We start from the raw sequence: 17,372 nt of genomic DNA on the forward strand, positions 1-17,372 counted from the left end.
TCTTGTTACAAAACGATATCCTCCATTTTGCGGACACACGTCTCATCTGCTCACAGCCTCTTCAGTAAGAACGCTGGTCTCTGTGTCTGGATAAGAGATCTAATTTTCCTGGTAAATATTTCCATCCTGTACTTGTGGGGAAAAATAATTAAAAAAAAAAAAAAAAAAAAGTGAAAAAAAAGTGAGGGTATAATGTATTAATATTACATGAGGAAGATGAACAATTTTCCTACCCATTGACACCACCGAAATGGCACTACTGTTTTTCATGTCCTGGTATCTATGGCCCCTAAGCATCCAAAGATCCTGAAATTGTAGATTTCCAGCCTTCTAATGCTAATTTTTAAGAGCTTTCTGTGCAGCTACAAGTTTGAAGGCACCCAGGAAACCTCAAGTTATTCCAAGATGATGGAATGACACAGGTAATAACAGGCCTGAGTACAGCATCTCCAGTAATCCCAGACAAAGCAGTGACGTTATGCGAACGAAACCAGTAGCGCTATGTGTGATTCAATCAATAAGGAGTTAAAGGGTAGGAATATAATGAAAGCAAGCCCACATGGCTTTATGGAAACAAATCTTGACAAGCAGGCCTGACTTCACTTTCTGATGAGATTACAGGTTTGTTTGATCAAGGTAACCGCACAGATGTGATATACTTGGACTTTCCTAATGAATTTGATTTAGTACTGCTTGACATTTTGATTAAAACATTAGCATTATATAGCCTTAATAAAACACATTAAATAGATTAAGATCTAGCTAATTGATAGAGTTCAGCAAGCTGTTCTAACCAGATACTCAGTGCTGACTGGGGATATTTTTAGTGGGGTTCTGCAGGCAGGAACACTGTGCTTGCTGCCGTTCAATGTTCTCCTCTAGTGCCTGGAATTACACAGAAACATGGGTGATATTGGCAATTGTCCCAAAGTCTGAAGAGGAACGGGCAGTTATGGAAAGTCACCGTTTTGCCTGCATTGGCATAAATGGGTTTCTGGTACCTGACTTCATCCCTTCTCTTCATTTATGCACAAGCGTGAAGGTTCTCTTGTAGGATATGCTGCTGGGAAAACAAAGGTATCTCTGATGGCTCATAGATTTTAATTACTAATTAATGTATTAAAAAAGGGAGCAGTAGGAATCATTAAAAAGTGCAAACCGAAACTAGAAACCACATATGGAAGATCTTTAAAAGGCAAAGGAGCCTTACTGCCCACCTCTGCACCGTGTTTTTATTTAAATTACCAAAATTAAATAATAATAATAACAACAATAACAACAATAATAATAATAACAGTAATAATAACAACAACAATAATAATAAAAACAGAGATTAAAATATATTTGCACTTAACAAACTCAGGAAGTTCTACCCCATTGGCTGAAACAGAATTTACTATCAATAAATAAATAAATAAAGGCAAAAATACCCCAAAGAGAACTTCAAAAAAACATTAAAGGTCAGTCCTTTCCAAACCGTACACAATCTCTGCTACTATCACATTCTGGTCAGCCGATCTCAGCACATCATGCCTGATTCTCCATTTTCTTTGTCAGCTCTTAAATCAGACTAAGATTAGATAAAGCTGAATTAATACTAGTCTCCTTTGCTAGGCTTGGTTCCTAGCAATTTTATTGATGTTACTGCATTAATAAAATGTAGTCACAGGGTTACCTAAGCAGAAAGCAAAATTAAGAGTTCATACTAATTTTAATAGCGTAGACTGTAAAAGATGCTGTATTCCTCAGCAAAATCTTGCTAGCAAACTGTTACACGTCTAACACTTGGTTCCTCTTTGACCTTGCAGAACAAGATGACTGATAAAAGAAATTACCCAGAAGAAAACACTGAAGAATAGACTCTCTCCTTGTATTATCTAAAATAGATTCAGATAGATACATCCCACAGTGCACTGGGGTATCTTATTTCATTTGTTATATGTCTATTTAATATCTAAAATCTCTCCACATTTTCATCATTTTACAAAGCTATTATTAATACTCTTGGTGTCAAAACTGCCCAGCCCCAGAAGTATCCTACTAAACATCCTCAGTACCACCTAAACTCAGTGCAAAACACTGACTGAATGCCTCACCAGACAGCTGCTTTTTTCCCAGATAAAGAATTTTTTCTTTGTCAAAAAGAAATTAGAGTTGTTTTTTTTTATTATTATTATTATTTTTTTTCCTGTTGTCACTTTTTAAAATTTTATTTTAATTTTTTAAACACCAGAACTCCTCACCAGCTAGGTCATCCCTGCTTCTGGTGCTTCTGGATTTGTATTCAACTTAGAGCTAAGTTTTCAAAAGGTACCTGCATGCCTTGTATGCACAAGTGAACTGAAGTATTTTACCTAGTGTTTTAAAACAGACATGCACAATGTTTTGCTATGACAGTATCTTTTTTTTTTTTCCTTTCTTTCTTTCTTTTCTTTTTTTTTCTTTCTACACGTTTATTTTTTATCTGCAATTCTGCAGTGTGAGGTTATGAACCCTTTTGAATACTCTGAGATGACAGATAATCCTCAATACCCAGATTTTAGTACTGATAATCTGAAAGGCAGATGTTGATATTCCAAAAAACGTACATATCCTATTCTATTTCCAAAGGCATTTTATCATTCTTCTAATTTCAATCTTCACTTTTCTTCACTTAGAACTAGTTATCCACTTTTCTCCCTCTAGCATCCCTGACTCTCAGTCTATTCTCTTTTTTGCAAGTCTGTCCATGACATTTTCTTCATCCTAGTTATCTCATTTTTAACCTTATCTTTCCCTTTCACATTTACAATTCATGTTCTTATATTTTGTGGTTTTGTTTTTGTTTTTGTTTTTCATTTTTTCTTTTTTTCCTCACATGTTTTGCCTGTAGTGAGCACAAATCAGTAGGACGTGGCATTAGGACATGGCATTCTTCAAATAGCCTCAGTTGAGTTTTGACTTTTCCTTATTCTCCAAAACCCTTCATTTACATCTTTACAGATTTGCTTACTCAGTGCCACCCTCTTTTTCACTCTGTCTCCTAGCCATAGTCCTTACATATCTTGTTTCCCCTAACAAATCCTGTTCCTTTTTCTGGCTACAGAACCCTTTCCAGTTTCATCAGCAACGTATCCTTTATTTTTCAACAGGACGCAAGTCAAGCTTTATTCCTTGAACTTCACTGGAATCTTTTTATTGTTCAGATGGGGAGCACTAAAATCTTTCAGAACACAAACAGATGAGCTGAAAAACAAACACACGGAGCTAAATGTATGAAGCTGAAATAAATATTACCTTACAGAAACATAGGATTCACCAAAAAAAAAAATAAAATTAGGCATTATGAGTACCAAAAATGATATAAAGCACGCCTGAAGAAGCTGCAAAATGTGACCAATGTGTATCACTTCTGTGGTTTTATTATACAAGAGATGCTATGTATTTAGTGCCACACAGAGTGAGTATGTTTCTCACACTGTTTTAGTCACTTCTGAGCTTCCAGCCACGTTGACAGCGCCACGTCATGAGTCACTGCTAATAGCTGCCTTCTCATTTCTGACCTGGATAAAACTTTTTATGGAGTCTTGTGCACGGGTTAATGTTTCTGTAGTCACATCCCACACTGGAGATGCCACTCTATGTCACCTGCATGTGCTCGGGATAGGGTTTGGGTGACCAAACAGTGGAGGTGCGTTGTTTCACCACAGTGGTTGGGACGGCATCGCAGCAGCCGTTACTGGTGGCAACGGCAGAAGACCATTTTCTGCCACATTTTGTGTCTGCTCCATGCTCCACACAGCACGGGGGGGGGAAAAGCAGAGCAGGGGTGTTGTGGGGTGGCGTGTGAGGTGAGGTGAGGGGGCTCAGGGTGCGCACGTCCCCCTGGCGTCCCTCACGGCGCTGCCACAGCGCTAACGGCCAACGGCCAACAGCCGCCGCTCGCACCGCATTGGGGCGGGGCGTCGTGAGGGGAAGGCGAAAGGGGAGGGAACTCGGCGGGGCGGCGCTTCCCATTGGCGGGAGCGCGTGCTCATCTCACCCAGCACCGCGCCCATTGGCCCGCTCTCCGGCAGCCGAGCCAATGAGAACACCCCGCCCCTCCCCGAGCTGTCAATCCCCCAGGCTTCGCCCCGCCCCTCCCGGGCTTGGGGGCGGGGCTTTCAGCACCTCGGAGAGCGGCCGTTCGCCGCGGGGCCGTGCCCGCCGCCCGCCGCCGCCCCGGGCTCGCGCTCTTGCTCCCGCTCCCGCCCCGCGCTCGCGCCGCGGCCGTTAGCGCCGACCGTTAGCGCCGGCCGTTGGCGGCGGTCGCCTCAGGGCCGGCGGCTGCCGCAGGAGGGCGGTGGCGGGGCGAAGGGGAGGGGGGAAAGGACCGTGGCTGCCGGCTCCTGTGGCGCTGAATAGCCCAGCCCCGCAGGGCAAACAAACCTTCGGCCGCGGGAAGAGGGAGAAGGGGATGGAGCCCGCTCCGGCAGCGGCAAGCTGAATTTTTTTTTTAATTATTTTATTTTTATTATAAATATAGATATTTTTTTCCGAATTTCGCTTTCGCTTCCCATTTTTTAACCCGCTGCTCGATGGGGGCTTGGGGAGCGAGGCGGGTGGCGGTTGCTCCATCGCTCCTCCGTCTCTGAGCATCAACCGTAGCTGTGCTGCTTGAGGATTTTTATTTATTTATTATAATTTTTTTAATTATCATTATCATTATTATTTCTGGAGGGGGCTGCCCGAGCAGCTCGCACGCCCGACAGAATGAAGCCTTCGCGTTTTTCCGTCAATTACACCTAACGCCGGGTCGGCACTAAAGTGCTGCCTCACTCGGAGGACCGCCACAGACTTTCCCCGCTACATGTAGCCGGACCCGGTACGGCGCAGCCTTTCTCCCACCCCCCCACCCACCCCCCCCCAACAACCCCTGCACATCTTCCTGACAGATCTTTCCGAAATGAAGAAATTTAATTTCCGCAAAGTTTTGGATGGTCTGACCGCCTCCTCGCCCGGTGGCAGCGGCGGCGGTGGCGGTGGCAGCGGGGCTGGCGGCGGCTCTGTGCACCCGGCAGGGACTGCAGGGGCTGCGGGGACTCCCCGAGAGGAGGTCCAGGAGACGCTAACTTCAGATTATTTCCAAATCTGTAAGGTAAGGGCTGTAACCTTTATTCATCTCTACTACGGCAATAATAAACGCTACTCTGTGTGTATGTGTTTCTGTGTTTTGTTTTTTTTTTTTTTGAGGGGGGCAGCAATGTGATGCCAAGAAGCCTTTTTACTCGGGAGCTGCAGTGGTTGTATAAGGACTTTGGAAATGAGAGGACAGCTCTCGTGCTCTGTTTGTCTGTGGTTCGGTTTTGGTTCGTTTTCTGACTGCTGCAGAGTTGGGGTAGCCAGGAAATTCGTAAAGCCTTGATTTCAGCATCCAGGGGCCAATCTGGAGTTCACTCTTGGGCTCCAAACTAGTAGCAAGATTGTGGACAGAAAAGCAGATCAATTGGTGCTAGTACAAATAATGTTTACAAGTCATCAGAAATTCGAAACAGTGTGTATCTACCCCCCTCCTCTCCGTTACCATCCTCTCTCCTTTCCCTTCTCTCCTTTTTTTTTTTTTTTAAGAAGAAGGCACGAGCTAGAAATAAAAAGACAGTGCAGTTATTGCTGAACATAGCATATTAATTATTTCTGAGAGATTGGATGTAGATCTAGGGTGTTTTGTTTTTTTTTTTAGCATCAGTACTGAAGACTGTGATTATATGACAGTAAACTTAGTGGAACAGCATAAATATTAAAAGTTTCCAAATTTGTTTAGCATTGGCTCTTACATATTGGTTAGGTTTTTCAGTGGAAATTTTCTTTGAATTGCAAGCATAAGGTATCTCTGTGGTTTTTATGTTTTGTGTCTGCTTTCTGCAACAAAGCTTTCAGCATAATTCTTAAGTGCACAAGTAAAAACAGCACAAGCTACTTGGTATTTTTGACTAACCCTGCAATACTAAACCATACTTTCGTAATGAAGATGGAGAAAGAGAGGTGGTATTGTTATTCTCTAGTCCTATTCTGTTATCTTTAACTTTGACATTAATTCTGTTGACTTTGCTAGAAGTTCTGTTGGCTTCAAAAGCAGAATTTTTAACTAATGCAATTTACATCATTATAAGTAAACGAACTTCACCTGCTAAGCAGACTTTCCTTTCATTAGTCAGATACCAACTGATTTGAAATCTGGGTTATAGTCAACTCCAGCACATTTTCATTTCTATTTGTGTTTGAGGAAGAAGGAAGAAATATGCACGATCAAGAGAAGCCTGTAAAACTGTTTGTGTGCAGATCTGTCCCAGTGAAACACAGCTTTCATAATCGCAGATGTCATGATTTTAACTCAGTTCTGTTTTCAAATACAGCTAGTGTCAAAACTCTTGGAGGGTTCAGGTGAAGAATGATAAGCACCCATGATTTAAAGAGTCAGAGACCTTCAGAAGAGGTTACACATCGTCCTAATTTTTAGAGGTTTTTGGTTCTTTGCCACCCTGACCCAATGCAGGTTCAGGCCTTTTGAGTCCAATGAATCTGTAGTTTAACAGTCCCAGTGATCAGTCCATTGCAATCATATCTGTTTGCACCAGGGTTGAATTCGACTCCATGTGTTTATGTACACAGTAATACAGCATTTTATGAAATTCAGAATAGTGATTTCCCATTTTTGTCACTTGAGTAAAAAGATAATGCAAATAATCAAGATACATTAAAATATCTTTAGAAGGTCTGACATTTTTAGAATTCTGAGTAATGGTACAGTGAACACAGTTCTTCGTTGCATAGTGCTGAAGATCTGTATTTTGTATGATATATTTTATGTTGCGTGGTATATTTGCCAAAATAGACAACATATGATTCAGAAACAAAAGCAGTTAATTCTTTGCCTTATGTATTTCCCGTCTTTGGCTTGGTATTACTTGAAAACAGTTGTTTTATGTTTCCCAGTAGGTCTGTCAGAACTTAGGTGTATAGGAATACATTATTTTTAGAAGATTTAAGTAGGCAATACTCGCCTGTCTTTTTCAATTAGAAGACTCAGCCGTCTGGTTGAAATGTTCTTCACAAAGTAAATATTTGGATAGGAGAGCTTTTGGTTGCAGCAGCACTTGCTTATGAATGCACGGTACTGCAGAAGTCCACTCTATGGTATACAAAACACCGGCTTCCTTTTTTCGAGGCACAGAAGTGTACTAAAAGCAAACTTCCCCAAATATTCCATGATTATGTGTTCATAACATACTGCAGTGTGCTTATTCAACAGGCTCTACTTAATGAGCTATATTGCTGCTTCGTGCCATTACAAGCAGCTCTGAGTGAACCAACAAAAGCCCACAGGCCCCAGTCCTGCATTATGCACTAAGCAAGTGGACCAAAGGCAGTGGGACTCTACGCAGGCGCAGGGTGGAGGATCTGAGCCATAATTTGTACCTCAGTCAATTTGAATTAAATGAAAAATACGTACAACAAAGCTTCGCCTTCCCCAAGCTTTATTCATAGAACTTCTGTGTTTGTGGTGTCTTTTTTTTTTTTCATGTCAAGTTACATAAGTAGTTCAGGCTGCAATTTAAGGATCCACGGTCTGTGATCTGCTGCACACAGAACTGAGTAAAGCTAACAGCAGTTTTGGTTTGTTATGATCTGCAGGATCGTGTCAGATAGGCTCATAGTCTGAGTAACACCTCAAACCATTTTTTCTTTCATTGCTGATTATTAAATCTTCATTTAGATATGAAACATAAAAGCTGACTCATACGTAAGAATTAGAGGGCCTTACCCTCCATTCTTTACTTAAATTGCCTTTTTTTTTTTTTTTTAAGTTTGTGAGAGGTCTTCTTTTCTTGACTAAACATACAGATCTGTTCCTCTAGCAGAAAACATCAAGTTTTATTGGTAACGTTCCTGGTATTATTAGCAACACACCTGAAAGATGTCTCTAATTTTTGACATTTTTGGTATGCTTATTACCATGGTGTCTTTTCAAGATAAAATTAGAACTTAATAGAAGTATACTGAATATTTCATTTTATAGTGAGATGTTCACAATGAGTTACTTTGTCCATTTATATTTGAATCATTAATGTAGTCTTCTGTATTGAAAGACTATAAATGAAATATTCTTGAAACTATTACGTATGAAATTACTGCAGCCTTTTTTAAGCATCATAAATTTATGTGTTGGTAGCTGTATTAATGAACTGGTGTCATCCTCTTTAAAGTATTCACATAAGGTGAAATTTTGTCAGAACTGTATTTTATGACAACTGGAAGCTGAAGTATATGTCATTTTATATCTAGGGTTGCTCTTGGGATTGGGGTATCCACGCAGATATCATAAAAATATTGATTATTGTTCAAATTAATTGAATTGAATGTGTGAGATAGGAGCGTCATGTCCAGTAGAATATGTTAGTAAAGTTTGTAATAATCATAATGGGGGTAGATCTAATTTCCTCTTTTATTAAGGATTTTCTGGGCCAGCCTGTGTTTGGTCATAATGTGTAGAAATTAAAATACAGCAGTGGGTAGAGATCTCCTAGTATTATAGGAGTTGGGGAGATAACATTTAGGATGTTGGAAATCATTTGAGTATAACTTTGAGCAGAAAGAACATAAATGGAGAAAATGGTGATTTTCTTCCTTTTGCAAAAAGGTCATACTTAGGGGATACTGCAGTTTGGGGAAAACTGAATAAAAATGAGGGCATAGATTTTTTTTGAAAATACATGTATAGTGTATATTCTCTGTGAAAATAAGTCTCCCATAGACAACTGCTTGAGCTCTTCTTGAAGAACAATTGTAAGGTTGAATTTGTAGTGCAAGATGTCAATAACTTTATGAAAAGAATGTTTGAAGTCAAGGCCACTGTTAGGAGCAGAGTAAGGGTTGCATTTTACTAGACCTACAGTTAGTCTTGGCCAGTGTGTTTTCTCTAACTGTAAGCAGCAGCCAGATACCCTATAAAAGATTTAAGAACCCCTGAAGTAAACTTCTCACTGAATTATTTCACAGACTCTGATGTTTTTGTGGCTACCTTTAAACCCTAAAGCATGCCATTTGTCTTCTCTCCAAAAGTGGTCTTAATGTGTTGTCACTGGGTAGTCTTGCTATGTAATAAACATCCCTTTGAATTTTGCTGTGTTATTCATATTGATAGCACAGTCATAGTTTCAGTATGCACATCACCCAATCTTTATGCAAAAACCCACAGAAGACAGAATAGTTTTAGAATATCGTTGAAACTTGAATGGCAGCCCTTGGCTGATTACAATTGTGGCTTTCTTTCACAACTTATCTTTAACAAAAACAGGCCCTCAAGATGCATCCAATCAGCAGGCATATTTCAAAGACAACATTCCCTTTTATGTTTACTGCTAGCATTTCTCTCCTTTGGGATCGTGGCTATAATAGAAGCTGTTCTGATTCTGGCTGAACTCCTCTTTCATGGAGTGACATTATGTAAAAACATTTTGATTTAGGTACTTCAGTTTATAGTGCCAATTTACATACCTTAATTATCTGGATTTCCTATAAGGTGGTCTTAAATTTTAGTTCCCAGGTTTCAGAGACAGTAATACTTTATTTTGATAACCTATGAAAATGAATGTTTAGCCCCTCTGATAGCAGTCAAATAGCTACTTTAAAGTATGTGCAACATGAAGATGCATTTCAGTGGTAATAAAATTAATTTGGATGGGTTTCCAAATGGCAGTTTAAGAACAATTGTGCGGTAGTGCAGAATTCTATGTTTGGTTATGAAGAATAAAAAAAATTCTTTGCTATAAGTTGCCCATAATGTTTTAGTTAGCTTGAGTTTGTTTGTTTGTTTGTTTGTTTTTTTCTGTGTTGCATCATTAGGAAGGTCACAAAGGGCCAAAGAGAAATTTGTGTGAAGATTTACATTTCAGAGAAAACCCATTTTAAATTAAGTATTAAACCTTACTCATATCCAAAACTACAGATTCATAACTGACACTTCTGTAATCAGATTACAGTAGTATTTATGATGTGTGATGAGCATCATGTATTTTTCTTTTTAAATGTTTGTATTATTTTGAAATAGGGTTCATCAGGAATAAAGAACATAGCACATTAGAAGCTTCTTTTTTTAAAGAAATTTGAAGATATAAGTAGATGTAGTAGTACAACTGGATACTCTTGTTTTGTTTCATTCAAATAAAATACCTATCTTCTTGAATTACTATATCTCACTGTTAATCAAATATGAATTCTAATTGTATTAACGCAGACCTTTCAGGACCAACGCATCTTCAAAACTGTTTAAAGAATTTTAAGGTCGCAAAACAAACCACTTTAAAATTCCAATTTTCTTATGTTTGCTTGCAAATACAGCTTTTAATCACATGATCCCACATTTCTTCTGTGGGTCTTATTTAGTAGAACATAGTGTTTGCTGAATAGAAAGCACTTCAATGTTTCTTTGCATTCTTAGAACTCAGAGCATACCCATATATTAAGTTACCCACGGGCTTTCTCAGCAGAAGTGCTCATCACAGTAGTTTTGAAAGCGTTATAAACATTAATGAATTGATCTTCACAGTATTTCTCTGAGATGGAGGTATCCTTATTTCTGTGGTAAAGATTAGGAATTGAGACACAGAAGATCCACCATGCCAGATTGTCTAGTCTCCATTGTTTTGAGTGTCCAGCTTGACCTGCTTTAAATCTGTATTTTTAGCATACATTTTTATAACAATTCTGTCTTCCAGTTATGCCTCTCATTGTTTTCATATTCTGTTGCAAGTATCCTGCATATCTACAGACTTGCTTTTAGGCTAGTTATTCATCCTGACAATTTATATGTCCATGTTACATAGTCAGAATGGCTCTGATTTTCCTTCATGTCTCAAATGATTGTAGATGAAATTCTGGCTTCAGACTGGACCTCTGAATTGTACCTAAAATGTCTGAATTTAATGAATCTCCATAACCACAAATTCATCACTGACAAAATGGAAACATTAATGGCCACACTTAAAAAGCTTAATTCATATCTCTTATTGTATAACTTTGGTTTGTCCATAGGACAGCCCAGACTGTACTATGCATGGAGTGTGGCAAAAGTTCTTTAACAAAAAAATATAATTAATCCCTGTAAGAGGGGGAAAAATCATGTTGCAGAGATTATTATAGTTTGTTGATGTTCTATTTTTTCTGCATTCTAAAGTTGACTTAGCATTTTTAGAAATATTCTTTTACTGTAATTTGGTGTGTCATTTCAAGCGTTGTTTTTTATACAAGGATTCCTCAATATGAAACGTGGAACACTTGGATAAAGAATTGAAATTCAACATACACTTTTTCCTCAAAAGAAAGAGAGAATGGCCCTTCTCAGTGAAAGTATTTATTAAGTGCAGCTTGAAAACCTTGGTGTTCAGGGGTCAATTTTTCACAGGCACTTGACCGTCATGACAGAACTTTTCGTTTTGCTTCCTTGACCTGGTGATGGGAATCCTCAGATATCTTGTAAATGGTCAAAACCTATGCGATGTACCGAGGCAGACAAAGCTTTCACATTCACAACCCACAGGCCTGTCCCCTACAATTGGGTGTGGTGATGCTGTCTCTCATCCTGTGATAACTGTACTGAGCTTATACCTCGGATTTGTTTTTGTTTTTGTTTTTTTCTCACAAAGTTAATCCCCATACCCAGGTTTTCTCTTGTTGTCACTCTTTGTGTCCCATCATTTTTAGCCCCTTAACTCTTATCCCCTGATAGAGGGAACCAGAAATGCTGTATATAGTGAGACTACAGCTACAACTGAGAAAGTTTCTCACTGCTGTAGTGGGAAAAGCAATGTTGGCTCTTCTAGGAGGGTGGAAGAAATTCAATCTGGATTGCTTGTATCTCAGGGAGTTTTCTAATCATAAAGCTGTCTTGTAAAACATTGGATGTATAAGCAATGTCCTCAGTGCAGGTGGGCTAAATTTAAGATAGACCCCATTTTTAGTAGGTTATTTTAGATGACTCTCCATGCATATTTGACACCTATTCTGAAGACATCTGATTCTCCCTGGCGAATGATATATGCCCAAATCACATTTTGAGGTCTGTGTGAAAATCTTCTAGTTATGCTTCTCATTGTGGAAAGTTAGTATTGTCACTTTATAAACAGCAAAGGAATCAGTAGAGAGGTGAACAAATGTACCGAAAGCTATGTGAATGCACTGGTTTATTGGCTATACTAAGAAACTATGTTTATAAAAGCAGCTTATATGGATATATTAATTTGTCACAATGTATGTTAGAATCATGATAGGGGGAAGTTAGAGGACTGTGTGATTAGAAGAGTAAGTAATGTGCATCTGTGGAAAGAAGAGAAAGTGATGTTGTTAGGTACAGATGGCTGGTAAACATGCTCAAATGTAATAAGATGTTATCTTTGTACAGTGCTGTGTCCATTTCTAACAGTTCACCAGCAAAGACCATGAATAGTAAAAAAAACAGTAGAGACAATCTGTTGCCTGTAGCTAGGGTCAAAGTCTGAAGAGGTGCACTTTTATGGTTCCATTGCAGTAATATATACTGTATTCAGTACTGGAAAAAAAATGACCCTTAATATTTAGAGGTTTGAGTTAATGAGTGCATGTACTCACAAGTAGCCCTATTGAATTTAGTGGGATATTGTGCAGATATAGGTGTATATGGTAGCATGCCTTCCTCCAGAATTTGATTCTAAGCAATTAAACATTGTTACCTATATTTCATAAAAACATCTCCTATATGTAAGAATGCTAATGTTGTGAAGTCAAATATCGGAAGTCACATCCCTAATTCAGCTGTTGTAGAAATACTATATATGTTTGTATGTCTGGCAATCTAGTCTTTATTGCATCTTATTTTCTTGAAATGTCTGCTTATATATTGTTCCTGTCATCCATCACATTTGGTTTAAACAGTACACAAAGCGTTGGTTGGATGGTTGGATGGATGGATGGATGGATGGATGGATGGATGGATGGATGGATGGATGCTGTTCTGTGTATGTTCTTTGCCACAGTTCCTGTGAGTAAGGTTCTGTATTATCCACTGGACATCACCAAAGTCATAAATTGTGAACTCTGAACCTCTACCTTGCACAACCCATTCCACCTATTGTATCCTTTAAGGGTGTGTGTGTGTGTGCTTTCAGTTACACCTGCCCAGCATCAGTTTTATTACAGATCCATTCCATCGTAGCTGTGGATAAAAAGTTAATTGTAGTAGGTCCAAAGAACCCTGGTTCATTCAACGTTTCTCCCTACATATATTTTTAATTGCTCACTGAGTGAGGCAAAGGCAGGAAAACTGTGATTATGTAAAATGGAGATGTGATTCTTATGATTTTTGGCTATTGTGTATTCACTTGTGTCTGCGAGCTATGCCCTTGCTACTGTTGTGGCCAGTACAGGAGGGAATAGTCAAGTGCAGGATTTGCTGGATTTCATTGCTGAGAGAGGGCAAAAAGCTGCCACAAAATATCTACGTTCCATTTGGAATGTATCTTCACCTTACATGAGTTGAGATGCTGGCCAGTATCTCCAGATTAAATTCTATATTCAACATACAACATATGATATGCATACAGCAAGAGGGTAGGAGAAGACTAATTACGAACTAATAATAAATAGTAAGCAATTTGGTAAATGCTTGTAATGAATAGCTAGTCTCACACAAGCAGGCAGGCCAAATTGAGCTTTGAAATCTGTGGACATTTTTTTCAAGTTATTTTACGTTAAAGGCAAAGGCAAATTTAGCTTTATTAAAGTCTGTGGCATTTATATATGATACACTACAGCTGATAGAAGGTTCTTCCATAAAGGGCTGATGTCCTATATCTTCCCAATAGTTTCACTAGCAAGAGTAGAAAGCCTCTTAAAGGATATTTACTGAAAAACGGATGCAATTCCTTCGCTACATTTTCCATTTTCCTTCCTTTTTGCATATTTCTCTTGCAATTTTTAAAATTGAAAGCCCTTTTAGAAAGAATGAGAAAGGAAGAGATGAAATCATTTTGCCCCAAATGTCTTCGCTTGAAATCAGGATTTCTCCAAAAAGGGTAATACCTACCTTGGGATGATTGTATTCCAGAGTTACCCTTTCTATGCTATAAGTCTATGCAGTGCTAGATGTGGCAGGATGGTGCAGTTGTCAGGAGGTTTGCCACTGAACATTCATTTAAATAGAGCAAACAATACTAAAATCCATTCTGCTTTGAACTGGGGGGGGGGAGGTACACTGAACAATCTCCAGAATTCCCTTCCAACCTCACCTATGCTGTGAATTGCGAATAATGTAATATGGGGATCTATGTCATGTCATTTAGTTGTGGATTTTTCTGTCTGAATTATATTCACTTTCCATTTTTGACGTAGTACCCTGTTTCAGCAAACAGTCAGGAGGGTAATACTTTTGAAATTCAGAAGGCCTTATTTTCCTCTTAAATTGACTATTTGTATCTATATGAATCCTACATGAATAGGACAATTCTGATTTGATAGTGTTTAACATCCAGCTTGCAGAACTGAAAATGGCAGTGGAAAGTCATATTTCTGAGGTTTCTGCAGATGGTTTTGTAATGAAAAGAGCAACTTCAGTGAAGATCGCAAGATTTATTTTTTATTTTAGCTATTTGTTTTGTTTGTTTAAGTAATTGTCTGAAAGATGCATTTGGATTTACTATTTTGGGGCCAAATAATGCCTTTTTGAAACAGCTGATACTATTATCTGCCTTCACAACCTGCTGTGGTGACAAGTTTCAGGAGTTCATTACTTGTTGTGTAAGGAAGTGTTTTCTTTTTCTGTTTTAAACTAATCTTTCGCTTGTTTTCTGTGGCTCTGTGGATTTGCTGAATAACAGGTCCACTTTCAGCTTATCCACCCTCTCAGTTCAGTAAATCTCAATCGTATCCTCCCACAGCCTTCTCCTCTCCAAATTGAAGTCCCAGCATTTGGAGCTGCTCCTGGTAAGGCTTGCCTCCATCGCCTTGAGCATTAGCTGCCTTACCTGTTTCACTTCTGACACCACTGATTCTTCAGGTGTGAAGACCAGAGGCATGTACGATACTTAAGATAAGGCCTCACAAAGGTTTTATCTAGCAGCAAAATGATGCCCTCCATGATATTCTATATACTACTTCTGAAGATCTTCAACATTATTCAGCGTTTTGGGTTGCTGCTGCATATTAAACCAAAGGCTTCAGAGGAATGCCAACCACACCCACAAAGTCACTTTCCTGAGTTGTAAATGTTAGCTCTAAATTCAGCATTGTGTAAGCTTAGTGAAGATATATTTTTTCCTGCATGCTGTATCTATCCATACTGCAGCTAGCTTACCACGTTTTTGCCCACTTACTCAGTTTGATAAGGTCTTTCTGGAACTGGTTTCTGTAAGTACTGAATTTAACTACCCAAAAGAGCTTACTATCAGCTATGAACTTGAAGATCTTAGTCCAGTACCTTTTCTAGATCATTAAAGATAATGAATAATATTGATCCAAGAGCCAACCCATGGACTACTCCACTTCTGAGTGTTCTTCATGGAAAAAATGCATTAAACCCTATCCTTTGTTTCCTGATCTTTAACCAGCTTTCAGTCCATAAAAAAGCCTTTTCTCCAGTCCCATGGCAACTTTGTTTCTATGATAATTGCTGTGGAATGTTATTGGGAGGCTTTTGGAAAACTCAGATATGTCCACATCCCTTTTATTTGCACGCATACTGACAACTTCATAGAATTACAGAAGACTAGTTAGACAGGACTTCCCATTGTAGAAACTCCACTACCTTCTGCAGACCATCTTCATACATGTGCTCCATGATCCTAGTCTTTATTTTACCATCTTGCAAGGGGGAGAAATCAGTCTGTAGCTCTAGAGTCCTTTTTGCAGATAATTTTTCCCATATGACTGTTTCTAGCTTTTATGTGCGGAGAGACACTGGGCAAAAGAACTATCCATAGGTATCTTTATCGTTAAAAAAAATGTATAGTTAGTTGTTAGAACCACCTGTGAACATGCTTAGATGCCCTGGCTCCTAGTGCAGGGTAAGAGCTAAATGGAATCCAAATTATACACCATGTGAAAAATTGCACTGGATGCTACGTATTAGTACTAGTGAGACTGAAAAACACTGTGATATCTTAGACAGAATGGGACTGTTGTTATGTTCTGTACAGCATATTAAAATGTTCGTTGGTAGAATACTGGCAAGTCCAAATAATCAATTTCTTGTATTCATCTAGGTGAAATGGTTGTATAAAGGTTACTTTAATGATAAATACGTGCAATTCACTGTAAGAGTATTTGCTTGATGTGATTTTCATCACATTTAAAATAGCATAACAGAACTAAACGAGGATTTATGCTGAAATCATAGCTGCATTTGTAATTGTTCTGTTTCAAAGAAAATGTTTCAAATATTGCATATAAACTTCAAACTTCATGTGCTAGGGAGTGCAGACTACCTCTAGAGACAGCATGCCAAAAAAAGGAGACATAAAAGAAAGCGGGATAATGTGGAGAAAAGCAGTCCTGGCTCCATCTGCTGTCTGCTCTTTCTCTCCCTTATTTTGGCACCTTCTTTTTTAGGATAGATAAGGATGGTTAAGGTCCTATGCTCATGAGAACACAGACTGATACGTTTCTGAAAAAAGGGTACTTTTTCTGTTTTTGACTGCTATTGAGATAGTTTATTTTGGGGAAAAAAAAAGGGGGGGGGAGAAAAAAAAAAGGAACAAACCAACTACTTTCCTTTGCATTTTCTGTTCACCATTGCTAGTTTTGGTCAATATCGTTCATATCTGACACAGCTCAAATGAAGTAGGAACATTTTCGTCACCCTCGGATCAAGTTAATTTTTTAACCTTCTTCTCTCCTTCGTTTGTATTAGTAAATGCTGCAAGGAAGTCCAGAAGCAGTGTTAGAATTGTTGCTCATTCTTACACATACAGTTCACACGAGTTCCGTTAATATGTAACAGAAAAATCTGTTTTCTCATGTCAATTTTTCCTACAGCCCTTGGAAACAGAAGGGTTGTTGGACTAAGTATAAGGAGAAGAGTCTGGGAGCCTGAAGTGCTACAGCTCATGCCTGTTCTTCTAGGCTTGATCTTCAGAATTGCCTCTGAGGCTGCTCTAATTCGTGCCAAAATCTCAAGTGTAAAGGCATCGTTTTCCATCTTAACTGTGTACATTATAGCTTGGCTCTCCTTCCAAGCTGTTTTTGTCCTTTATTTGGAGTCGTAATAAATATAAATATTTTACTTGAAAATTGTAATTTACTTGGAGGATCAATAGATGTCAAAAATATTTTTGTACTACAAATGGAAGAATTTTGCTTTCACAAGAACTTCCAGGCTGGAATAGGTA

At 38.7% G+C, this 17,372-nt stretch overlaps 1 protein-coding gene across 9 annotated transcripts in view; it reads left to right on the plus strand.

Annotated features, from left to right (window-relative positions):
• Positions 1-4,355: 4,355 nt before the first annotated feature.
• Positions 4,356-17,372, plus strand: part of STXBP5L (syntaxin binding protein 5L) — a 196,862-nt gene continuing 183,845 nt past the window's right edge. For 4 of the 9 annotated variants that reach the window (XM_084500838.1, XM_084500836.1, XM_084500839.1 and 1 more), the window contains exon 1: positions 4,357-5,116. In XM_084500838.1, the coding sequence (XP_084356964.1) occupies positions 4,925-5,116 (192 nt within the window). In that variant the 5' untranslated portion in view covers positions 4,357-4,924. Of the gene's footprint in view, positions 5,117-17,372 lie in introns of all 9 variants that reach the window. The other 5 variants (XM_084500835.1, XM_084500837.1, XM_084500840.1 and 2 more) reach the window with 2 other exon arrangements.

The sequence above is a fragment of the Aythya ferina genome (assembly GCF_964211825.1).
Source record: "Aythya ferina genome assembly, chromosome: 1".
In the NCBI taxonomy this organism is placed as follows: Eukaryota; Metazoa; Chordata; class Aves; order Anseriformes; family Anatidae; genus Aythya; species Aythya ferina.